The 26,438-nt window shown below is 43.7% G+C and overlaps 1 protein-coding gene across 1 annotated transcript; it reads right to left on the reverse strand.

Annotated features, from left to right (window-relative positions):
* Positions 1 to 656: 656 nt before the first annotated feature.
* Positions 657 to 25,822, reverse strand: Ddb1 (damage specific DNA binding protein 1). Its single transcript, XM_055613881.1, has 27 exons — positions 25,618 to 25,822; positions 24,343 to 24,491; positions 23,374 to 23,490; positions 22,832 to 23,053; positions 20,447 to 20,561; positions 19,594 to 19,691; positions 18,448 to 18,606; positions 17,589 to 17,672; positions 16,618 to 16,734; positions 15,959 to 16,061; positions 12,598 to 12,673; positions 12,394 to 12,502; positions 10,257 to 10,435; positions 9,991 to 10,154; positions 9,805 to 9,912; positions 9,453 to 9,660; positions 8,325 to 8,420; positions 8,124 to 8,235; positions 6,854 to 6,977; positions 6,349 to 6,513; positions 5,836 to 5,930; positions 4,722 to 4,892; positions 4,270 to 4,379; positions 3,843 to 4,012; positions 3,638 to 3,740; positions 2,417 to 2,540; positions 657 to 1,912 (listed from the first exon to the last, which is right to left on the reverse strand). Exons 1-27 carry the CDS (start codon positions 25,676 to 25,678, stop codon positions 1,829 to 1,831), a joined length of 3,423 nt encoding a protein of 1,140 aa, XP_055469856.1. The 5' UTR covers positions 25,679 to 25,822; the 3' UTR covers positions 657 to 1,828.
* Between the last annotated feature and the right edge of the window lie 616 nt (positions 25,823 to 26,438).

Genomic DNA, 26,438 nt, shown 5'->3' on the forward strand with positions numbered 1-26,438 from the left:
AAAAGACCCTTCACTGAGTAAAGAATCCAAAATGTTGGCTACAGAAGGCAGGCCTCTGGTTTGAGATCCTTCCAAATGATCATGTGAGATGACCATGTTTCTAGTACTTTTCCCTAAGGACTCCTCCTTTCAAGATTTGGAGTAAGAATAGCTCATCGGTGCCTGCATAAAAGGGCCTGTCCAGCTGGCTGGAGCAGACCTCTGAAGATGACCTTCCACCCTGAAAAGTGATTAATGACACTACTGGGACAGAGCAACCCTTATATCCAAAGGCACACTATAGGCTCTATCCACAGATGAGTGACTCTCAAAATATGTGCTATTCCTGTACTTCCAGCTGAAGGCACCGCAGTCTCTCTAGGGCCAAAGGAATAAAAATAAAAATTATAACTAAAAAAAGAAGAAAAAAAAAAAAAGATGCAACAGGAGCTGGAGAGATGGCTCAGCTGTTTAGAGCATATATTGCTCAGAGCATACAATGCTCTTACAGAGAGGCATTTTGGTTTTCAGCAACTGTATCAGGCAGCTCACAACCACTTATAACTCAACTGCAGAGGATCTGATGCCCTCTTCTGTCCTCCACATTCACTTGCAGTAATATATACAAACCCACATATAGACAGACACACACACACAGTTTAAAATAAAATCTTAGCTGGGTGTGGTAGAGCATGCCTTTATAACATTTGGGAGACACAGGTAGGTGGATCACTTTGAGTTCAAGGCCAGCCAGAGCTACATAGGAAAACCCTGCCTCAAACAAACAGGCAAACAAACACACACAACATGAAGCAGGGAGGCACTGGGTGGAAAAATGGGACCTGGAGCTGGCTGTGCATCATACACAGTGGCTGTACAATGAAGACAGAAAAGGCAGCCCAGGTGGCCTCAAGACTGCCTTATTGCTAGCAGAAAAAATCAAAATAACTGCTGTGCTTCTAGAATTTCACTATCATCCTTGGAATCCCACTCAAACCAATCACGAACAAAGGCGGGATACTATATACTCTCCAAGAAGCAAGACCTTGACTACAGCTACCACACAGAATATGCATGTCACTTAGGTCTGCAGCCAATGTGGAGTCTACAAGGGGTGCTGGGCAGCTGGGCAGAGGAGAAAAGTAGACCCAAACACATCTTTCTTCTTAGATTCTACTTTATTTGGTAAAATTCAGAAACTAACAACCAATTCACAGCCCCCTACCTCCTTCTCTGTGAAGAAGGGAGTTCCCCGAGACAAAAGGGCTGTGGCTTGGGAATTATCCACCATCCCAGGTTTCCACTCAGGCAGCCCATAGCCTGACAGGCCTCCAGGCTGATGTTCTCAGAGGCAAAAGAAGAAAGCAAAAGGAAGTTCTCACTTCAAGACGAAACCCTCTCGACCCTCTTCCCCCTAACTCAACCTCCCCACACCCACAACCTACATAAGACAGTAGAGGACAAAGCATGAGTGTGAGATAACACACACACACACACACACACACACACACACACACACAAAGGTGCACAGAGCTGTTTCTTGGCCGAAGAATGACAAAAGTCCTCCCCGGAAGGAGCCAATTGGTAACACCATTCAAGGCTTGGTGGTCCAAGGTGATGGCTGGTAAAAATCCAGGGAGAAAATATTCCACTTTCACCCCATTTCTAGGTCTCTAGTGAACTGGTTTTAGTTATAAAAAGCCCTGTTTCCACACAGGTCAGCTGTGGCTCTAGGGGCAGGCGGCTTAGGAAAAAGCCTCCCATGCCAAGAAAACAAGGGTGGGAAAGGAAGGGGAGGCAGGAGGGCAGCGCCTTTAGGGAGGGTCAGGAAAAGAGCTCCTGCCCTTGGCTAATGGATCCGAGTTAGCTCCTCCACGACTTTGATGAGGTCATCTGCAGTCGCCTCTCTCTTCATACCACTGCCATCATCAAACTGAAACGAGAGAAGAAGGGCCATGTAGACAAAGTACTCTCACCTCAGCAGAGATGCCCACTGGCTACCACTGCTGCAGCAAGGAAAAGGATTTCAGCAAAAACCTGGCCTTTAGGGATCTGGTAAATCAAGCTGGCTCTGAGTCCTCTACTACTGAATATTCCCTCCCAAGAGCACCCTTCCCAGTGAGCCCTCCAGAACTCCAGAATTGAAAAACCTTACTTCCTGTAGGAACCCAACTCTACCTTCTTTCTACCTTCCAGTTTTGCTCAGGCCTCTTGCTGACGTGAAGGGACTAACTTGAGAAGAGTTCTCAACACAGGAAGTATCCATAAGCCTCAACTACACCACCTTTCCCTTTAGATTCCTCTTTAGGTGGTGAGCATTATGGAGGGACACAAAAGGCCACTGGGTCCATGAATTCTAAGAGAAAAACCTGGAGTCATCAAGTCTCCAAAAATGACACCTGTTTAAAAGGCCTAGTGTGAACATAGCACAACTTACCTGCAGGTTTGCCACAACTTCCTGCATCTTGGGGCGGCTGATATCTAGGAAACTTTCAATCAGGTCACCGTCGATGAAGCCTGTGGCTGGTTCTGTCTTTCGCTCAGTGTGAAAGGATCTCCAGGTGGACAAGAGAGTTAAAGAACATAGCTTATCTGCAAATACCCCTACTCTCACTCACCCCCACCACTGAGCAAGAGGGAGACAGAAGTAAAATAGGAAACAATCTCTGTTTCTACTAATACTCATCCTACTTTTAGACAGTTTTGGAATTCAAAGTCATGTAAAAACAATTGCTTAATCCAACTGTTATCAGAGTAGCCTTTAAAAAGTTTTGGAAAAGCCCAGACAAATATGGACTCAAATTGCTCCAGGTGTATTTGATGTCTTACAGCCCATCCAAGTCTAGCCTCAAGAGCCCTGAATAAAACTAATGCTTAGACAGAGAACAGGCTACCCAAAGTCCTGAAAGTGAGCAAAACAACCAGACAGTGCTCTCCCTGGGCCAGTCACCTAGGTAGGAGCTTTTCCATGCCTTCCCTGAACTGCTCCTGTACAGGAAAGGAACCTGGTATCCTTCAACTGCTGATCCTTGTAGTTTCTGGGGTTACAGCCTCTTTACCCTCTCCTGCTCCTACAGGGACCTGAGCTCTCAGGTAGGCCTGGTAGAAGAACTTAACATAAGTGTACATGCCAAGATGGAGCCTCACAGCTTGGTGTGACTCACTACACCACTACTGATTCACCACACTTTACTACTGTGTGCCTGAAATTTTTTACACACAAAAATTGCAAAGAGAGGCTGAGGAAACAGCTTGGTCTGTAAGGTACTTGCTGCATAAGCATGAGGACCTAAGTTTGACCCCAACACCTATGTAAAAAGCTGCGCATGGGGAACAGGCTTGTAATCCCAGCACTGGGGGGAGGTGAAGACAGGAGGATCACTGGGGCTTACTGGCTAACCAGTCTAGCCTACACAGTGAGCTTCAGGTTCCAGTAAGAAATAATGTTTCAAAAACCATGGCAGACACCTCCTGAGGAATGATACCTGAGGCTGACCTCTGCCCTCCTTATACACACACGTACACATTTTAAAAAACAAAACAAAAAAAGCTAGCCTGTGCAAAAACTAGTAAAACATTTCCAGAAACAGCTCACAATAAACACATTTGCTGGAATGAGCTTCCTAGCAGACAGAGATGCTCTGGGAAGAAAGGATATAAGGAGTGCTCGATCTTGCCCACACTTTTGATGACCTTATTGAGTCGGTTCTGCATATCTAACAGGAGGTTATACCAGCTCTCTGAGAGGGAGGTCACCAGCCCTGAGAAGAAAGAAGATAGTGAGCTACAGAACACTTTGGAACCTAGACAAGCCAGGGATGAGCTTTGCTGCAGGTTGGCGTGCCCTACAGGAGTGACCTTACCTATCATACCGTTGACTGTGCCAAAGAGTACCGAGCCCTGTGTAGGGGTAGAAGTCTCGCCCAGATTCTGCATAACTAGGGAGCCATGGCAGAACACATTGACAAACTCGCCCAGGTGGAAGAGACCAACCTCCTGTAGGTGCTGCCGCTCCTCATCAGTGGTGGCAGCACTGAAAGACATGAGATGTCACTTTCTGAACCCATCTCCCTACAGACGCCTCAACACAGGACCACAACTGACAAAAGATACTATGTGCTTGAGTATCCTGGGAAGACCATCTGGAGGTCAATCTAGAAAGACTCTGAGTCTTACAAAAGAAATTCTACCTATCAAGGGGCACACTTGAGACCCATATATGATCCCAAATGCCCAACCCTACAGACCCAGAGGCCTAGCCCTAGCCATGTTCCTGCAAAGGCCACTCACCTGTCCTTCTGACACACAAACAAGTTAAAGGCATTTTCAGCTCCCAGAAAATTATCATCATCCAAGATTTCCACTGCACTCATCCAATTGGGATTAAAGTCTCGGGCAATCTGAAAATAGACAAGGAATAACTACAGTCTTCAGTATGCCTGGAATCAAATTCTGAGATTCATCAAGCTTTTGGTCAGAAGCCAAGGTCCTACCCTACAGAAGACGCAGCCCTGTGAAAATTAGACACCTTAGAGATTACCACCCAGTCCCACCTTCTCCCTACCTCACCCCACCCTACCCTACAACTAGCCAACAAAGGCCATTTGGTTGTAATTTCCCAGAGATAGAGCCTATTTGATTTCAAGATGAGCAAGGTGAGGGTAGGGAATCTCAAAATGGACAGAGCGTAGCTAAGGGGTTACACTGTATGCAAGAAGTCTGTGCCCAAGTCCCTGCACTACCTCTTCAAAGTTTCCTTCCATGGGCTTGTAGGCAAGCAGCAGCACTGAGCGCATGAGGTCGCCCACCAGGATGAAATCACCCTTGGTCTTCAGGTAGAGAGCCATGATGTTGTTGTAGTGATTACACTCAGTTCGGAGCTCCTTTTCTGTGGTCCACTCATAGAGCCGCACCTGGAAAGGCACGATGAGTAAGCCTGGGGGCTTATTAGGCTTTGGAGAAGAACTGTCCCCCATTTAATCCTCCACTCCCTACAGAGCAGGGTGGGTTAGAAAATATCAGCATAGAGGGTTAAGAATAGAGTAATAACTCCTCAGTTATTGTATTGTGAAGCCTATTATTACACAAATATAAAAGTGTCAACTGTTTGTGTGATGGCCAGGTTTAGAGAAGAGACCCAAACAGTTTTATAAAAATAACTGTAACAACTCCTTCCTAACTCATCAGCACTAAGAAGGAGCACCTTCCAAGCTGCCCCTCAGCTGTTTGCTCAGATGTACTCCCAGTGCTGAAGCTTACATCCTGACACACTTTCAAATACTCAGCTAACTCTCACCCTACCCCATACAACAGGGCTATAATCCTTGCTGACTTTACATCTTTCCTAATAATACACTAGTATTTAAAGGACACTGAAGATAACATGGGTTGGTTCATTTTGTTTAAATGAAATATTCTTTTGATATGGTACATCTCACTTCAGAGGCCCTTTGCTTAACCTCCACAGCACTCAGGATCTAATAAACATGGGGGTTCCTAGACACAGCATAGTGGTGCATGCCTTTAATCTAAGCACTCTGGAGAAGGTAGACAGATCTCTGTGAGTTCAAAGCCAGCCTGGTCTACATAGTGAGTTCCAGGACAGCCTGAGTTACATAAAGACCCTGTCTCAAAAAATCCAAATCCAAAAGTAAAGCAAACCATGGAGGGTCCCATAACCCTCTAAAGCCCAGTTCAACTTCAGTTCCCTAATTTCCAGATTAGAGTCCATTCTCTACTACCACACTACTCTGTTGACCCTAACAAACATGCAACCCCTAGCAGCATTAACAGAGAGATGTTTTACAGACAAGAGTGTACAACCTAAAGTACGAGACCATATGTTATGGACCTCACCGTGCTATTAATGCTGGCAAGCAACTTCCCATTAAACTCCACCATAGAGTACACAGCCCCTTTCACTTCCTTTTCAGCTACGGTCTGTAGTTTTCCTGAGGGAAAGGAGGAAAAATACTCTTTAGTCTTTTTATAAGCCTACATCTTACCTAGAAAAGTGCATACCCTGGTTGCCCCACTGGCTTGAATTTTGACCCAACCCTCGCACTTGAGAAACCAAGAGGAACTGGGAGGAGGGGAGAGAGGGTAAACTGCAATTATAGGATGTAATGTATGAGAGAAGAGTAAGAGTTAAAAAAAAAAAAAAAAAAGAAAAAGAAAAACCACAGAAAGTCATCATGTACTGAGATGAAGCACTGCTTGAAGCACAAATCCCAAGGCAATGGGAGTATCTCCAGAGGGTCCTAAGATATGGTGCCCATTCCAAGTCGTTTTGTTTAGGCTCTGAGATCTTCAGAAGCTACCTGCTTTCCCAGGATTTCATACCCCTCATAACCCAGACTGCCCACTCACCATCAGAATACTGGAAGACCACAATACGACCCTGCTTGGGCTCCGCCTCTTCAGGATACACCATGGCTGTACCCACAATAAAGTATGTGTTGGGGTCTTTACCCAACTTGCAGGAGACCAGGCTGAGGGCATACTCGTTTTGTAGAAACTGATGGGCATGAAGCACTAGGAGAGGAGAGAGGAGAATGACTGGTGATACTTGCCCCCATTCCCGCTCACAATCACATGCTTCTGTGAGGCTGTGGTTAGGCAGTTTAAGAACAGGAGCCACTTGCTGCCCTTGACTCTTCAGACTGTTCATCCCCACTAGCTTGTGCCAGCGAGGATACCCAATGCTCCTGATTTACTGCAACTAATACGTATCAGTGGTGTTTTTCTCTGCCCCATCCCCAATTTTGCTTTTTCGGAGTCTACCACCCTGATAGGCTCCAGAACATTCTGAACCCAGAACAGGCTATCTTATAAAGAGGATGTAGGTGAAAAGGACAGAAAAGCTCATCTGCACCTTCAAAGGTGTGCTGGTCAATGATGAGGAGGTTGTGCACCTCCACCTCTTCTCCGAAGGAGGTCTCGTGAGGAGCAGTACTGCTAGAGAATAGCTTGCTGGAGCTGACGCTGCTGGACAGGGCCTGCCAACAAAGAAAAGGCATGCCATCCCTCTTAAAGCAGAACAGGGACTGGAGGTGCACAAGGCAGAGTGTGAACAAGGCTCATGCTGGCAAAGCAGCAGAGCCAGATGAACAATTTTTCATAGAGTACACTGGGATCTGAAGGTAGAGAGCCAGGTCACACATGACATGCTGGCCCCAAATCTAAGGATCATGGAAAACAATTCAATAGCAATGCTACCAGTAAATCTTGCAAAACTAAAAACACTAACTCAAACAACCTCCATAGTAATGGACTCCACCAACAGAAAGAGTCATTTCATATAAAAATGGAGTGAAAAACGAAACAAAACAAAAGAATAACAACAACAAAAAAAATAAAATGGAGTGAACAGGCTAAAGAGATGGCTAAGCAGTTAAGAGTACTTGCTGCTCTTACAGAGGACCCAGCATCCACATGGAGGCTCACAACCACCTACAACTCCAGTTCCAGAGGATCTGACATTTCGCCTGGCCTCTTCAGGCACCAGGCACACACAATGGTACATACACCTATGCTCAGACACTGAAGACCTGTGTCCTCTAGATTAAGGGAGGTAATCCTATCAGATGTGTAGAGAAAGAATGGAAGAAAGTGATCCACCGCTATCTCCATGGAGTTAATTACCTACCTCTTAAGGTCACCTATTACAGCCCTTGTTTCACAGACCAAAAAAAAAATTTAAAAATCCTGAAGGCTAGTTTTGCAGAACTAAGGTTACACAATTAACAGTAAACCTCAAGTTATACCACTCTGTCCTCAACTACACACACGGTTCAGAGCATTCAAACTGATAAAAGAAGAAACTGCTAAGGTTGTAAGGTTATCAAGTAATAGCTGTCAAGTCTGGGATGAGGGTCGTTTCAAGCCGTGTATATGGAATTAGGCATGGAGGCCAGTGTCTATACAATGTAGTCAAGCATTCTTCCACCAAGTTACATGACCACCTATCTACGTAGAGTTTTATCACAACTCAACTAACCGCACTGTCTTTGAGGCTACAGCAGTAAAAGTGGATAGTTGGGATAGGATCCATATAGCTTGCAAAGCCAGAATATTTTCTATCTCACCCTTTGAAGAAAGCCTGCCCATTGCTACTGCTACCGTTCCTTGACCATTGTGCTCACCTGGGTGCTGGCACTGGGCCTCAAAGCAGTTGTGCCTCCACTGGTATCCTGGACTTCAATGCGGCTGGAAAGGACCCCAAAGCACTGAGACACTTCCTGATAGCAGATCTTCCTGCAAAACAAGTATGGAACTATGCCACTCAGAAAAGTCTGAAGTACTATCTACCAGCTCCCTCTGCAGCTCCCCTTGTCTGCCCTCACCTGGGAGATTCGTAGAGGGGAACTGTGCGAATATGGAGTTTCTGGATCTCGTCAATGGTGCCAATGGTGAGGGTGCTGTTATTGGCCAATGCCAAACTGTAAAGAAGAGTTGCAGTTTAGAGCAACTTAACAAGGAAGGATCAAGACAGAATTAAACCAGCTTGCGCCAAAGCAGGGCTTTAACCCCAACTCATGCCGACATTCACTTGAGAAGACCTTTTTTTTTTTTTTTTTTTTTTTTTTATAATGTATACAGCATTCTGCCTCCATATGTGCCTCCTCACCTGAAGAGGGCACCAGATCTCACTATAGATGGTTTATAAGCCACCATGTGGTTGCTGGGAATTGAACTCAGGACCTCTGGAAGAGCAGCTAGTGCTTTTAACCTCTGAGCCATCTCTCCAGCCCAGGAAGACCTAATTCTGATGCCTGGGTCCACCAATGAGATAGTCATATAAAACTAGTCTGGGTAGACTTAACAGCTTTTGCCAAGGTGTAGATGAGAATCACAACTCTGGGTAGGAGAGTGAATCAATGTCTTACTGGCTGGCCCAAACCCTCAGTGTTTTTAGCAATGCATTTCTATCAAGCACTCTCCACTATGGCTGCTGAATGGAACTAAGTACATACTGATCACTAAATCTGGAGTTCTAAATGAAAATGCCAGATGTGGTGGCGCATACCTTTAATGCCCGCATTCAGGAGGTAGAGGCAGGTTGGATCTCTGAGTTCCCTGCCAGCCAGGGACACAGAGTGAAACCTTTCTATACCTCATGCTCTTCCCAGAAAAAGACCCTATCTAAACTTAAATAATCACGTGACTCATCTGAAAACTCCTGAAATGTACAGATTCCAGTTTAATAACCTCAGAATGTGAGGACTCAAAAAACCCTATACTGTACCTTTTAGAATTACACTACCCATTATACTACCTCACATATATACTTACAGCCTTGCATAAACCTTCCAGATGTTTCTAATAAAAACCCCTGTTCCACACTTCCCACCAGTTATTTTGACACTAGGGTGAAACCTAGGTCAGGGTTGGTGGGTGGGCTGAGGAGGGTGGGAGAAGCAACATGATGCCCTCAGTCAGTGACTCCTGCTTAGGAAAGAAAACAGGCTCACCTGTCAGGATATCCATCAGAGTTGAGGGGACACATATAATTCACCTCCTTGAGGTTGACATTAGAGAAGACCAACTTGTGGTTGCTGCTATAAATGACAGTGGGCCGGTCCGAGCAAGCAAAGACGTTGGTGGTAGAAAGAGAACGGAATGTCCTCAACACCGTAGGCTGGGTGCCCAATGTCACCTTTTTACGGTCACTCAGTAAGCCTACAGAAAGTATGGCATGAGAAGAAAAGAAAACAGAACAATAGTTGCCTGGTTAAGACTCAAAGCCACACTCCAAGACGAAGAACACTGTGCCACCAACACTCCCATATTTCTGAAAGAACCCTCACTCAGTATTTTCCTCACCTGTCTCGATATTGAGCCCAAAGTAGAAAAGCGCCCCATCTCCCAAGGCACAAAGAAGGTAATGGCTACTCTCAAAAGTGGTCATCAGAATAGATCGAGGAATGATCTCTGTGGGAAAAGAGGGACTTTAAATTCTTGTTCCACATTCTGATTGGGATCCTAACCCAGGACACCAAAAGCACATACCTCCACCCAGCATCTCCTTGTGCAGTAGTTCAAAGGATGGGAGCTTCAAGATACGGGCAGAGATGTCTGTCCAGAGGCCAATAGCACAAAGTGGAGACAGGCCATTGCTATCCCCTAATGGGGTGATATCCAAGCAAGCCACTTCATGTTCCATTTCTGTGTGGCTGAACAAAGAGAAATGAATATGGCAGAAGAAGGAATCTAAGGACCAAAGAAGCTCCACAGAACAGAGAGGATACTAAGCAGACATAAAGATATTCATGCACCTGATTTGCCGGAGCTCCTGAGGATGGATCTGAAGGTAGTATAGTGCCCTTCCCACAGCAACAACCACCTGGTTGCTGTTGCAGGAGGCCACACTGATGTTCTTGCCCTGAGGCTCTTTCCACTCACTGACCAAAGCTTTGGGCTCTTGAGAGACCAACCTCACAGATGCTGAAGTGATCTAGAGAAAGAACAGACCTCTAAATATCTGCAAGGATCTTTCCAGAAGTGTAAAGGGGGTTCAGTGCTGTCCCCCAACTGCAACACCAATAAACTACAGTTCTTCTACCATACAGTCAAACCACTGGTTCCAGGACCCTCAAGGATACCAAAATCTGCAGATGCCCAAATCCCTCCTATAATGGTATGGTATTTGCACATTAACCTATGCATAGCTTTCTATATCCTATAAATCACTCTGGATTAGTTGTTCTGAAGCTCAGGATTAAACCCAGGGCCTTAAATGTTCTGCCACTGAACTATGTCCCCAGACCTCTAGATTACTTTATAAGACCTAAGACAATGTAAATGCTATATAAACAGCTGCTATTCTACATTGCTTAGGGAATAATGATATTACTAGCCCACCCATACTACAATATGTATGTGTGTGTTTAATAGGAACTCAATTCACAATTGTTTTTTGTTCAATCCACAGTTAAATACATGAATACGACTAATGAACATGGAAAGCCAAATCTATGTACTTTTCCCAAAGTCTCTCAAAAATTAACTATAACAGACATCATCTTTACTGAAGGAAATAGGCCTAAAGCTACTTAATATGCTTATACGTTGTACGTATGTGTGTGTGTGTGTCTATTTCAGAAGCTTGCTGGAGCGATGGCAAGTGCTACCCTCAGCAAGGTATCAATGGGCTCAGATGCAGGGACAACCAGGCTCAGTTTTTCGTAACACTAAAATCACACCTCTAATATATACATGTATTTTTACTGATCATGAGTCAATAAAATTATTTAAAGTAGCAATGCCTGCAAAGCTATACTACAGAATATTTTGTGGTGCTTGGGTCTCATGCATGCTTAAGCACACACCACCGTTTAGCTAAACCCTAATCCCTAAAATGTTGCATAAAATTATTCCACTACTGAAACAGAAAGAATGACATTATTATTACTAATTCATCTTACCCATCATGACTAGAAATGAAAGCTTTTTAGTAATAGATGAGCTGGTCTATCTTCACACCAATATTCAGGTAACACCAACAAAGCAAGCACTCATATCTGTGATCCTCCTACAACTGGCCCACAAACCTACAGAAGTTCTGCTCTGGATTTTTACCAGCCAGCTGGCTAAAGAAAAACCAGTGGGTAAAGATAAATTGCTATTTAATACTAAGGTATTAAAGACCCCTGAGAATGGCAAAGAGAAAGAGTACAAAAATTGAAAGGGCACCCCAAACTTGAGAAGATGGATGAGTATTGGGAAGATGCTCAGAAACCAAATTTTCACGGAAAACAAGAGACAGAAGGTCTTTTGCCTCCTGAAGACCTGTCAAGCAAGGACCAGCATAGAGCAAGTGCTTTGCATAATTAATAAGTGCAAACACATGCCAATAGTCATGTGGGTGTTAATGAACGACTGTTGTTTTTTTTTTCCAATTTATTGTGCTTTGCTATCTTCCAAATTCTTTTCAAATATTCTCACATAGGGCTGAGTGTAATGGCACATGCCTTTAATGTCAGCCAGGTCTACATAGTGACTCCCAGGGTAGATAGGGCTATGTAAAGAGACTGTCTCAAACAAGTAAAAACCATTATTTTTGTGTCGGTGTTACAATGAAGACAAAAAACAGTGTCTCAAAAGAAATGACATAATTAGAGCTACAGACAAATAAAATTATATTCATCATAATCCCAGTCTATAGAAGAAAATGTAAATTGATATCCTGGTGCTGATAAGAGGAAAATAAGGCTAAAAGGATTTACTTAAAAGAGTTACCTCTTTATAACAAGAAATCAGGTATTTTAAGGCTTTTTTTTTCCCCCTCACCTAAAACTTCTACATTATTTTTAGTGCTATAAAAATGGACTAATATAAAATCTAGTAGCAGCTACTCCTGCCTTCTAGGTCTGCATTCTAATTCATGGTCATTTGTCCCCTCTAAGCCTTTACCTGGATAAGTTGCTGATGAGCCACATTGCCACAAAAGAAAGTCTGCTGATCATCCACAAAGCCCATCAGTTCCGTTTCTTCCACTTCCTCTCCGTTTAGCATGAGAACTCTGCAGCAGGAAGGAAGACTCAGATCAGCCTGGGACCAGCTTCCCAACCTTGTACCTTCATCCCATAAGCACAGCATCACCAGATCTGGGCTTACCTTGTCTGGCCCACAAAAGACAGTACCAAAGTGTCATCAGTCTCCCGACTGGGGTCAGACCGCAGTGGCCATAAACCTGGAACAAGGAGTAAAGCATAAAAAAGTACACCATGGACCAGCACCCAAGAGGTGTACTAATTCTATGACAGGAGAGGGGCAGAGAAATCCTTGAGTCATAGTCCTGAGTTGAAATCCCTTGTTCCCTCCTGCTCTTTAGACTGGATCTTAAAAATTGAGACTAATGTTTTCTATTTTTACCTTGACTCTAGATAGTGTACTATTTTCATGGCACAAACTTAAAATCTGAATTTCAGGCTGTGAAATAAAGCTCAGTGGTACAACATTTACCTAGAATGTGAAGCACCAGTTAAATCCCAACAGCAATATTTTTCAAGTCTCACCTTAGCTCTTATGAACCCCCATTTAGTAATCAGCAGGAGTTATTGTTCATACGAATGTTTTCATTAGGGAAATAGGATTCATATTACAAGCAAATACAAATGTGAAACTGCTTATCATACAGTGTGTTACACCTTGCCTTTTAATTTTACACGCTACAGCTCTACCAAAAGACTGTAACTGGAGAGATATATGTATCAATAAGGAGTAAGTTTCCATTTCTCTCAATTTATGTACATGAAGGCCATGGGAAAGCTGTAGGAGAATCACCAAACTCACCTAGGTGATAAAAGTCCCTCTCTAAAGAGTGTAGGAGCATGTTTTACTTCCTATTGCTGTTTCTTTTGGGAAGAGCCTGGGGCATGCCAGGGACAAGGTCTCACTGTGGAGCCCAGGCTGGCCTCACATTCTCCATCCTTAGGCCACACTTTGTTTGTTTTCCCCTTTGGTTTTTCAAGACAGGGTTTCTCTGTGTAGCCGTAGCCCTGGCACTCACTCCGCAGACCAGGCTGGCCTCAAACTCAGAGATCCACCTGTATCTGCTTCCCAAGTACTAACTAGGATTAAAGGCACGTGCACCACTGCCTGGCTGCTCATTTACTCTTGTTTTGTATCTTTCTTTTATTGTAGGTGAAGCCTATTAAGTCTTTTGCCAATCTGGGGACAAGAATTTAATGTTCTTTTTGTAAAAATCTTTTAATTTACAGAGATAGGGTTTCTAAGATGAACTCCAACTATTTTATCTAAATTGCCATTTCTAACTTAGCAAATTGTTTTTGTTTTGCTTCTGAGCAAGTCTTGATGTTTCACAGAGCTGAATTTAACAATCTTTTGCTTCCGTATTTGTTGACCATTACACATGTGCAGAGATGCAAGTACATGAGTATGGAGAGGCCAGAGGTACATACTGGGACCTTATGTGAGGAGAGTGACTTCTTCACTCTCCCAATCTCTTTTTTGAGATAAGATCTTTCAAGACTGGAATATAACCAAGGGGAAGAATATTTGTCGAGTAGTGTAGGTAAAGCCCAATAGTCAATCTCCAATATTGCAAATAAATACATAAATAAATAAATCTTTCCCACTCCAAAATTATGAAGAAATTCATAAACTTCTTTTCCTAGCTCTTTATATAATAGACTCAAAGATTATCTTTCCCAAATGGCTACAATCATCCCAGTCCTATTTATTGAAGTCCCAATGGTGTCACACTTAACTGGAATGCCACCACTGATTACACATTTTCATGTGGAACTGTGTCTTGTTTCTAGACTTTTGAATCCCAATAAGACTCTATCTATGCACCAAGCCAACCATTTTAATTTTAATGGTTCTTCTTTGTTGCCCAGGTAGGCTCTGACAACCTAAGGTCAAGCAATCCTGTGAGAGACTTGGAGCAGTTGGAGCACCACGGGTGTGTACCACCTTTTGCAGTACCAGGGGTCAAAACTAGGACATCATCTATGCTAGCAAGTACTCTCAGCAAGTACTCTACTACTGAGCTGTATCCACCCCCATCTCCTAACTACAGCTTTCATTGAGGCTTAGAAACATGTTTTAGTATGCAGGACAAGCTTCTTCTCATTGATCTTTTTAAAGTTTTTCCTCACTACTCTCTTTCTCTATGTGGACTAATTTAGATCAACACAGAAAAAAAGCTATAGGTATCTTTACTGAGAGGCATTAAGGAAAAAAGGCATTAAGTCAAAAGAACATGTTTATAGTTTTTCTTTGTAGACTTGGCATATCTTTTTACTGGATCACTCCTCTTTTTGAGTATACGCGTATTTATAGCCAACAAGAGTCCATGTGCTTACTTGTGCCTTCAGAAGATTGAAGTCAACACTGCAATCTTTCTTAATAGCTCTCTACCTAATTTTTCATTTTTACTGAGCCTGGAGCTGGCCAATTCCTGCTATTCTAACTAGCCAGCTTGCTCTTGGAATCCTGACTTTGCCTCCTGTCAAACCTACCTTTTCATAGGTCCCGGGGATTTGAACTCACACACACAGGACAAGTGCTTTCTTCACTGCGCTATCTCCTTCGATCAACCTACTTTTCAATCCTTTAGGAGTCAAGTTCTTGTAACAGCCTTCATATATTCCTTGGGTTTGGGGATGTTTCTGCTTTGGTGCACGGGGGAGGTGGGTAGTGGTGGTGGTGGATTTTGTTATTGTGAATTGCCTCTTTTTCTCAATTCTAATGAACTGTGCTCACATGAAGGCTGATTGTTTCAGCCTGTTCTTTTCTTTTCTTTTTGAGACAAGGTTTCTCTGTGTAGCCTTGGCTGTCCTGGATTTGCTTTGTAGACCAGGCTGGCCTTGAACTCACAGAGATCCACCTGCCTCTGCCTCCCAAAATCTGTTTAGAATATGACTTGCTTTTTTAAAGCTATGTCTCTTGCACACATCTCTGAGCTGGTTTTTGCTGTATGATTTAGTAATCATTTTTCCTTTGTAACAGGTGACACTAGCTCACTTACACTTGCTGATGAGACAGCTGTTTAAATTAGTATCATGGTTTTAGGTTATTCTCTTTCTCCCTTTTGAAACAAGGTTTCTCTACATATCCTGGCTGTCCTCGAACTCTCTTTGTAGAGTAGGCTCACCTCAAACTCAAGAGATCCCACCTGCCTCTAAATTAAAGGTGTGCATCACTATGCCCAACTTGTTTATATCCAAAAAGTGTCACTATGTAGCCTTTCCTTTTTCCATTGGTTCCCTTACATTTAGTTCCTGCTTCTACATTCCTCTATACTAATATCCAATTTTGATCAATACTTTAAAGTTTTCACTTGTACTTTAAACACGAACATCTATGCATGATCTGTCATTATGACTTTCCTTACTCCTCATTTGATGTTTTCTTTTAGCTCTCACCAAAATGCCTTCACAACATGTAATGAAGCCAAAGGCCAAAGTCACTCAAGTAAGAGCTGCATCCTTTGTCCACCAGAGGCTACCTTTGATGCCTGGTAAGTCAATGCTGGCATGCTCATGGATTCCAATTCCGTTCCGGATGATCCGCAAGGAACCTTCCTTGAAAGCCCCAGAGCAAGTGACCAGCTGCAAGTAGAGAAAAGGTTTCTCAAGAACCCTTCAAGAGACTTGGGCAGTTATACCATGCCAGCCCTAAATCCCATGACCCTTACTGTGGAACCAGATTTGAGGCTGCAGACTTAGGAGAGGTTGATCTCCAGAGCCTCTCAAATTTACCAAGCAGATAAGATAACCTAGTCCAAAAAGCAAAAACTTCCTATTGCTGTTCCTAGCAAGCTTGCTTAGATCCTGGAACCTGGTTTACTAGAAATAACTGGAGTCAAACATAACTTTCTACTAACAAGGTGACCTTGGGCAAATTACTACATCTTTCTCAGTTCTAAGTTTCCCCACTTCTGGGATAAGCAAAAGAACATCTAACAAGGTGCTCGTGAAATTACAGGAAATGAATGTACAGTATCTGGCACACCAAGACAGGCACACAGTAATGGTAGGTATCCTTGCATCATCAGGATTAGTAAACAGGCTTCTTATATTATCTTCAGTGTACACTCTTTTTACATAAGCAAGCAAGGACAGCTGAATAGGCAACCAAGCATCTATTTCGAGGACATCCCCTTACCTGACCCTGTCCCTGCCTCTCCAGGTCCACCACACACATATCCACAATGGGTCCTAAATTGGTAAAAGTTTCCATGGCCACTACATAAGAGCCTTGTTCATTGCTGTCGACGTTGAGCTAAGAGGAAAAAAAAAACAAAAAACAGTATTAGTCCCAGAACATCCCCAATAGAGCCACATTATTAAAAAAAAACAAAAAGCAAAAAACCCTCTCAATCCTGCTAGAACTGTCTTTTGTAGTCCAAAAGATTCTTCTAGGATGGGACAAAGCTGTCTCCACTAACCAGTCAAACCTAGAGTCCCATGCATAGGGATCACAGAAGCAGTACATTTTTCAAAATTAAAATGTTTAGGCTAGGTGTGTTGATGCATGCAGGCAGATCTCTGAGTTCAAGGCCAGCCTGTTCTAAGAGTGAGTTCCAGGACAGCCAGGACTTCTTAGAGAGACCCTGTCTTAAAAACAACAACAAGGGACTGGAGAAATGGCTCAGTGGTTAAGGGCACTGTGTCTGCTCTTCCAAACTCCCAGCACCCACATGGCAGTTCACAACTGTCTGTAATGCCAGTTCCAACGAATCTGATACCTTCACACTAATGCACATAAAATAAAATTAAATAAATTATTAAAACAACAACAACAAAAAGAACAAAAAAGAAAAAATATAAATTAAATTGAAATGTTTAAAAGCATGTTCCCTAAGGGGATTGTCTGGAGTTGGTCTATAACAGAGGGAACAATGTTATTACGTTAGACCTTTAACCACTGGTGGGTGAAAACTGGGTCTTGTTCATCATTCAATGTATAGGGACCTTTACTCTGCCAGACATGTTTACTAGAAAATTATTAAGACACAGGTAAGAAGTTAAATTAATAAAGTAAAGAGGTAGATAGTGTGCTGAGAGAAAACAAACAAATTTAATGAAGAGACTAATGAGCACGATGAAAAGAAAACCATGAAGATGTTTTCTTACCTTTACAAGCTGGGAGTCACCTAGGCGAGACCCAACAAATACAACACCATTATCGAGGTATGTTAAGCACTCTGCAATGGAGGTCTAGAAGAAAGGCAGCAGATCAGGGAAATTAGAATCAACCTTTATGGTCACCAATATTGTCCTACCCAATCAAGTGACAGCTGGGAGACTAGCCCCACAGCCATAATTCACTAAACAATTCTTTAGATCCCTAGGACACATTAATCACGTCTTAACACTGTGACTGTCCACTTCTCAGACTGTTCCACCCAGAAAAACCCGTATTTTGTAGGTGATAGTTCCAAACAGTAACTTCAAACCCAACACCTCTATTTAGCACAAAATAATTAGATACCTCTCAAAGTCACTACTTAAGTATTAAGCTTTGCCAGAAGAGGGCTGGGGGAGAGGCTGAATGAGCAAGGTACAATGACACATATGTATAGCTTTTAGTAAATGTAGCTTTTTAGTCTTTATCTTTAGCTACTTTGTTTGTGGGTTCTTCATGGGTTTTTATGCTTCAGATGTCACCTAACAACATGTAATATTCTTCAGTAGCTAACTCATTCAAAAAACAATCTTCTGCCAGGTTGTAGCATACATTCTTTTAATCCCAGCACTCAAGAGGCAGAGGCAGGCAGATCTCTGAGTTCAAGGCCAGCCTGGTCTACAGAGTGAGTTTCCCGACAGCTAGGAATACAAAGAGAAAGCCTGTGTGGAAAAAACAAACAAAAACCTCTGCAGTAGAACTGACAACCCCTTACTAAGTGTTGTGCATCCTAGTTCCCCAAGTGCAGGACCACACATCTGGGTGACTATGCACTTAGAATAAGACAGGAGCAGGGACAAGTCCTACCTCTCCAAGTAGTTCCACTCGGAGATCCTTGAGGGTGACAGTGCCGTCCATCTGCTCCTCCTTCTCTAAAAGCAGCATGAAGAGCCGTCCTTCCATATCTCCCAGAAGGTATCGTGAGCCATTAGGATCCACCCGGTTGTGGCACACAATAGTGCTTTGCTGCCAACCAGGAGGAAGCAGTCATTATAGTCAGGATCTTCCAAGCCTTTAGAGTGCTTTCCAAACCCCTGGACCACTGCCTTATCCAAACTCAGCCATTTTATCCCCAAAGAAGTCGGTCATATTATAAGACGCAAAAGACAGAAAATAGGCAGCCTTTATACTCTGAAGATAATTTTTTGAAGAGGTCAATCAATACACCTTAAACTTTACTCATATATTCTATGGAAAACAAAAACACATAGACCTGGAACAAAAGAACTGAAGTTATAACTCAGTGTTCTAGCTTTCAGGCAGGATATGTGAAATGTGCTGGGGTAACCTTCAGCACAGAGAAGGGGAAAGAAGAAGAAAGGAAAAAACCATGTATGCAGAGAGAGATACAGTAATAAACAGCCACATGTACTCACTGCACTACAAATGCTACCACAGACTACACCACACCCCTTGAAAGCCAGAAGAGGCATCAGATCTGGAACTGGAGTTATAGACAGCGGTGTGTGCTGAGAAATTTGGATGTTCTGAAAAAGCAGTCAGTGTTCTTCAACCACTGAGCCATTTCTCCAGCCCTCATTAGGACTTGTTTTTTAAAGTCGACATAATATATCAATGTATTATTTGAACCCTAAAAATACTACATTCAATAGCATTTTCTAAAATTCTTTTTTCCTTGGTGGCTGGGATTAAACCCAGAGGCTCATACATGCTAGTTATGCACTCTACCCTTGAGTACATTCTAGACCTCAAACTTCCCTTCTAAAAAATTACAATGTTTCAAAAGAGTGAACACTATTTATCCTAGTTAGCAAGCAAGCTAAGCAAAACCAAGCAAAACTCACTGTATTTTTGAAGAGTAACTAACATTTTATATATAGTGGCCAGTGTGACAGACATGTATGAATATCTTGACAGATGGAGAAAAAGGGAGGACAGTCAAGAACAAGGAAGTAAAGATACAAGTAAGAAAAGGGTAAAATACTTGCTCACCTTGATGATAGGAGGGGCAATTGCCAGGTATTTGTCACCATTGTGATAAGTGATTGATTCCTGTCCAATGATGATGGCTCCTCCAAAAGGCTCTGGGACTGCAGAAGAAAAAAACAACACCATTAAAAGACTCAGTACTTCTGAACTGCCAAGAGGCAGCAAAGACACACAGTAATTTTATTTCCACTCTTGGTGCTTTGTCGTTCAGGAGGGTAGGGGGTATTTTCAACGCTTTCCCCTAAGCACTCCCACCCCTGCCTAGCCCAGTTTCTCCCCTGCACTTCTGACCTTTTCTAACAAAAGGCTTTTACTTGTTTCCTTGTTTCTACTTATGTTCCTTAGCTTGATTCCAAATACTCTCTACATCAAGGCCACCTTTAAGAAGATAATATCATTTTAGAACTTTAAAAACTTTCCTATTGGGTGAAATGGACAACATAATGTAAGGGAGAAGAGTATAAGATGAAGAGTGACAGGCATGGATCCTAGCCGAAGCTTTGCCTCTTATGCACAGGCATGGGCAAGTCCCACTGGCCTGTTTCCTCATCTGTGAAAGAAGTCAGATTAGATAAGCTCATTAGCTCCCTTCAGTGGTCACATCTCCACGTGACACTCTGCAAATCCCTCTCAATGTTTTATAGACAATGCATGCACCCCAATAGCAAAGTTACACTTTTGGGGGGAAGAATACAAAAAGAAAATCTCAAAGTCAGAAATGGAAAAGCCATTAGAAAGGAGACTAAGGGGAGGTAAAACCACATAAGCTCAACACTGTGTATGGAAATAGCAGAAGAAGATGAGGAAGGGAACCAGATCAGACGCATGGAACACCATTTCCCCCAAACCCACCAACCTGCGATCACCATTGAAGCTTCAGCTTCTACATTCTCCTGTTTCCAAGGGCCCTTGTTGAACTCCTTCTCTCGAAGAGACACCTCATAAGTTTTCACATGCCGCCCCTGAGGATCCTTGGGTGGAAAGTGTGGAATGGTTAGTTAAGGCGACCCAGACTGTACAGGTCCTGTAAGGGACAAGCCACCACCTCCCACAATTTGATAATCCTGTCATATCAACTTTCCTGTTTTTATCTGTCAGGATACTGACAGTCACCTGCTGAGCCTGTGATTAATTTCTGGGTAGACTGCAAGGTCTAAGATGTTCTGTTTCTAATAATTCAAGCAACCAGTAAAGTTTTAAATCGAAAACTGAACCTGCCACACTAAACACGTAGCTGAGAGATATACCCTATATGCTCTTCATTTGCCCTCAAAGAATACCAAATAACTAGAGGGAAAGACACTGAAGGTAAATCTAAGAGATTAAAAAGAATTATTTTGGCAATTCCTTTCACCCCCATTTTCTATGTGTACTGGGAGGGGCACATACGCATACATATGTGTGCAAGTACATGTGGAGGTTCAACACTGATGTTAGGAAACATCCTTCAATGCTCTTCCACCGTAATCATTGAAACAGGGTCTCTCAATCAAACCCAGAGGGTATCTATGTAGCTACCTTTGCTGGGTAGCTTGCTTCTGGGGAGCCTGTCTCTACCTTCTAAGGCTGGAATTATAGGCACCTCGCCACACCCACCAGTTCTTTAGGTGGGTTCTAAGGAAAAGAACCCTGGTCTTCATGGTTACACAGCAAGCACTTTAACCACTGAGCCATCTACCCAGACCCTGTTTGACACAATTCTCAAGAGTATTCTGAAGAGGTGACCGCAGAGACAATAGAACTTATTGCTCCCTTAAAGGTAGTCAAAAATGCTTCAGTCCCGCCACTGTCAACTCCATCTTCCTCTCCTTTTTCTGAATCGTGACTCTTCCCCTCCTTTTTTGGAATCATGACTCACATCAGTCTTGGGGCTGCCAAAGTCACCTTTAAGAGGCTAAAGAGCAGGGGAGAAAACGACATTCAGCCAACAGAAGATGGCTTCAATCAAGCTCAGACCAAAGTCTAAGAAATCATGGAAGGAATTTAATCACGTGTTTCAAGGCAAGAAGCACTTCTCAGCCACTCTGACAGTCCGTGAAGTGCCTAGCTGAAGCACCTTTCATACTGCAGGTGCCCAATATTCATCAAATTTAATTGTTGGCACAAAACAGTCACTTGCAGTTGATAAAACTTTTCCATCAATGAGTAGGGAAGCACTCATCTTCACAAAAAGTTCAAGTGAAGATGAATTTGGGCCTCTGAGACACAGAGAGAAATGACGAGCATTCACAATTGGCAGCCCTGACCTGGGAACAGACAGAGCCAGAGCCAGCCCCATGTGGTCAACACTATTTTTTAATGACCTGTTATTTACAAAACTGAAAAAAGGAAAGAAATTCAACGTTTTTTGTTTCAGTTCTGATAGTTGATAAGATCAAATAAAATCATCCTCAACTACTACTTTCAGCTTTGCTCAACCTTATGTTAACCAGTCTCAGGACTATAGCATTTATGGTGATACCAAAAAATATATACAAAAACACGACACATTTCCATTACTCTGCACAGCTACGTAAGTGTTCCCAGGCACACATACTCCACCATTCTGTGTGGAAACGGACCATCATTTTCTTCCATCATTTATTCGACTACAGGCAAGTAACCTGACCTCATGCATTCTGGCCCTTTGTTAAATGCTGAGATTTTACCGAGATGTTGGCATGTTAGTCTGAATCTCTGTGCCCCACCCCCACCTAACAAATCTGAACCAGAGAACAGCTGTCCAGGATCAGCTCTGCTAAAATTTTAGGCACAGACTAAAATAGAAGTCAAGAGCCAGCAAGTCACCAGAAAGTGAGTGCTAGACAAAACATGAACTGCTTTTTCAAAGACTAATGTAAAGCACTATCAAGATACTTTCTCTTGGCCTGTAAAGGCAAGTTCTGAATCACTTTTCTACAGTTAAGTTTTTATAATCCTCTAACATGCTGGTAAGAGACTCAAACAAAGGATAAACTAGGTCACCCTATAAAATCCCCAAGGCCTACAACTGGAGTATAATCTCAGGATTAAAACCTGCTATAAATCTGAGTGTACTTGCTGCCCCCAAACAAGTACTAGTATAACCAAAATATCAGGAGGGAAAACCTGACCCTTATTAACAGTTTTGTTCAAAACATTTTAGAAAATAGTTAACACTTCTCCCTATCCTGCTCCCAAATCCAGACAGACATTCCTTTGGTTAAAAATCCCATACCCATTATTCCAAACCAGTTTCTCCCTCTCTCCTCAGATCCTGTACCTGGTAGACAAAGCAAATGGTAGGTGCTTGACAACCATACAGGAACTTGACATCAATGACATGCAATTCTTCTAGGCGTATATTAAAGGCCTTGAGCTCTTTATTGTCTCGGTCTAGTGGAATGACCTTGAAAAGGCCATCGTAGAGTCGAAGCCCAATCATCCGGCATTCAGGGTCAATGATGCCAATGATGCCAGTCTCTGACGGGCGACCAATACGGTCCTGGGGGGGGGGGGGGAACAGAATTAGAAAAGAAACTCAATAGTCAGAGAAGGAAGCAGAGGATACTGGGTACAATGCTTTCCATGGCAGATGAGGTCATAAGATCACCCAACAAGCCAGGGGGCCCAAACATCAGCACATTTGTTTTTTCCCATGAGGTGAATTATTCACTTTCCCTTGGACTATCAAAACAGTTCAAGCCATGTGGGCTTTCCCCATCTCTCTGATCACACAGAGTGATGCCCTAACAGTTAAATGTTCATCACTGAGTCATAACAGCCCTACCAGAAAAACTGACCAGCCTGAAGCAGCCACCTCACCTGGACATTGCCATGGGCTCTTGTAATGATATCAATGCTTTCGCCACTCTGCTTATACTCCAGGATGCAGGCATTGTACTTTGCAGTCAAGATGAACAGCAGGTCTTTGCTCTCTCCCTGGAATCCAACATCATATTATCAAAGAGGTTCTTTCAAAAACAGGAACAACCTATTCAGCCTTTTAAACATCATTCTTTAAGAATGCTAAGCTTTTAAAGAACTTTTCAAATTCTACTCTCCCTGTGACATGTACTAAGCTCACACACCCCCTAAGGGTATGTACAAACGGACAGGTCAGAGGCTGGTAAATAACTAGGCCTTGTTATCACAGTTCTCTATCTCTCTGCTCTATAAGGTCCTCTTAAATTCATCTCACTGTATTCAAGTTCTGAAAGAAGAATGCAATGTTTTTCCCTTACCTAAGTATGTGGAGAGAGAAAAATCTGTAGTAATAACAATGAAAGCTACAATAGATCTTTAAAGTCTTACTAACCCAGTCCTCAAAAACATTTGCGTTTTGAAGCAATTTGGATAGAGCTGAATAGTTCTAATAGTGAAAATGTTAAGATAATAGGATATGCTAGCCATGTGCCATGCGCTGTGCAAATAAATCACTTCATCTTCACAGTAATCCTGGGGAGTGAGCCTTGCTACCCCCTTTCGTAAACAGGGAAATCCTGCTTTCAAAGGTGCTTTAAGTGAGAATGAATAAGGAATGAAGCTAGGACCAATACTACAGCCTACCCTCTGCATCACTAACAACGAAGCTACCCACATTCAAACTCAAGTTCTCCTCCCTAAAGAAACCAACTTTGTAGTTTTCTCCCTAATACCTCTCTTTCCTTATAGGAAACTTGTAAAAGACTGCTACTCCCTCTTTAAGAAGAGTTTCTCTGCTCATCCCAACAGATCATGTAAAATGGGCAACCAGGGGTTCTTTCATTGCCTAGCCCAACCAGGACCACTTACCTTGGGCCTGAAAAGCTCCATGACTGCAATCTTTCCATACATGCCCACCTCTTTGACCGGCCGAAGGCCCTCTGCAGTGACCACATAGATCTCTAATCTTGTGTTTTTAGCAATCAAAAGGTTCAGATCTTCCGCTGAAGTAAAGTGTCCTGCAAGAAGAGAGCCTCTAATTTTTGTAGCTGGAGGATGGGCCTTTTGGGTACCTCTAATACAGCTACATAAGTACCTTGCCCCCTCACCAAACGCAGCACCTTATCTTGTTTCACACATTCAACAAAGCTACATCCTTTATCAGATTTTTAAACATGTCCTAAGACTGGGCAACGCCCTGTCCTTCAACAAACTATGACCACGAAAACTCTTCCAATGGCTTTCCTTTCTAAAGTACAACTGTCCACTGTTGTAATTTAGAAGCTAATGGAGAAAGTGTGTGTTTCCTTGAGTTCCCACCCAAAGCCTCCTAGATCTTTCACCAGAAAGTGAAGTTTAAAAAAACAAAAACAACAACAAAAAACTTCCCAGAGCTTTCCGTGTTGTGCGTACACACCCCTTCACCTCCCGAGGATTCTACACTACCACTCAGGCCTCTGCAGGGCTTTGAACAAGAAACTTTTGTTCTGAAATCATGATTAGCATCAACATAAATACACGAATTTAAGGGTTGAACACTTAAAAATAAGAGTTCAAGATGAATGTTCTTTGGTTGGGGATGTGAATGCCCTTAAAGGGCCATGCACACAAACAAACCAAAGCCTGAACGCTGAGCGGCCAACCAAACCTAGTTCTCCGGCAGCGCCCTCGAGTAAACAACAGCTCCAGGCAAAAGGGTGGGTCTGGAGAGGGCCTTTCACCCTCGAGGCGGGTGCAGACATCGCTCAAATTCCTCCACCTCCTGGACACCCACCGGAAAATTCTGACTCCCAAACCCCCATCATGATCGCCCCTTTCCCCTGACCACAGGAGGCCAATTTCGGGGCTCAATCAACCATGCACATACAGCTCATACTTCGCTCTCTGTCCCACCGGGCCTGGGCCAGTCCTCAATGCCAAGTGACCTCCTATGAGCAAAAGAGACCCTCAATAGCAGCTTCCGCTGCTCAAAGGGCGCGTGCTGGAACAGCTCCTTTGAGGCCGAGAGCTGAGGCGGACGTTCCGCGCCTGCCAGCGCCTTCCATTCCCGGAGCTCAAGTTTTGCGCCTGTCGCCCCCAGGGCCGCCGGCCTCCCTAGGCCTGGGTTCCCGCCCCCGCCGGGGTCTCTGGCCGGGGCAGCCTCACCAGTCACACAGCCGTTCACTGCGGTAGGCTTCTGCGCCGTTACCACGTAGTTGTACGACATATTGAGGTCCTGGGCCGGCCCGTGGGGAGCCTAGAGCGACGATAGAGATACGGGCACGAGCGAAAAGACAGCGAACACCGACTCTCAACACAGCCAACTCCGTGGCTACTGCCTCCGCCCCTGAGACACGTTGCAGGCCAGAGAGGCCAGGCGCAGAGGACCACGGGACGGCCTCACCTGGCCTCTTGGAGGACTTACGGAGCCCGAGGCGGCCAACCAAACGAGGCTCCGCCCCTGAGGCCCCGCCCTTTCTTTACCGCCAGAGGCCGCAGTACCCGGATGAGAGCGAGAGTTCGGGTACGCTAACCGGAACGGTTTCCGCTAGTGGTTCTGGACGGTTGTTCGACCACGAATATCCCTCAGAGGCCGCCTCCGGGCTCTTCTACCCCGATTCACGCCCCTTTCTCTCGTCAGATTCTGCCTTCTTCCCTCCTCCATAGCCCCAGGAATCCTTGGAGCTGTTTAACCCCCTTTTGGAGCCGAAAGGGCTGCGGAGGACTAGAAAGAGGAGAGAGGTGACAACCATCCGTGCACATCCCAGACTAGAATCCTCCTTTCCTTTGCTTAGCTCTTCCAGCTCCTCCAGATCCATCGAATGCCCTCAGCTGACCTTACAGCAACCATCCGTGCCTCACACCTCACCTGGGGGTCTTGATGCTTTACCTCTTTTAACTGTTTAGAAACAAAAGGGCTCCCTACCTAAATCGCTTGCCCGTACTGTGAACGCAAACACAATGCTAGGATTTCACAGCAAGAGCCT

The sequence above is a fragment of the Psammomys obesus genome, unplaced genomic scaffold, assembly GCF_907164565.1.
Source record: "Psammomys obesus unplaced genomic scaffold, mPsaObe1.curated_primary_1811, whole genome shotgun sequence".
Taxonomy (NCBI): Eukaryota; Metazoa; Chordata; class Mammalia; order Rodentia; family Muridae; genus Psammomys; species Psammomys obesus.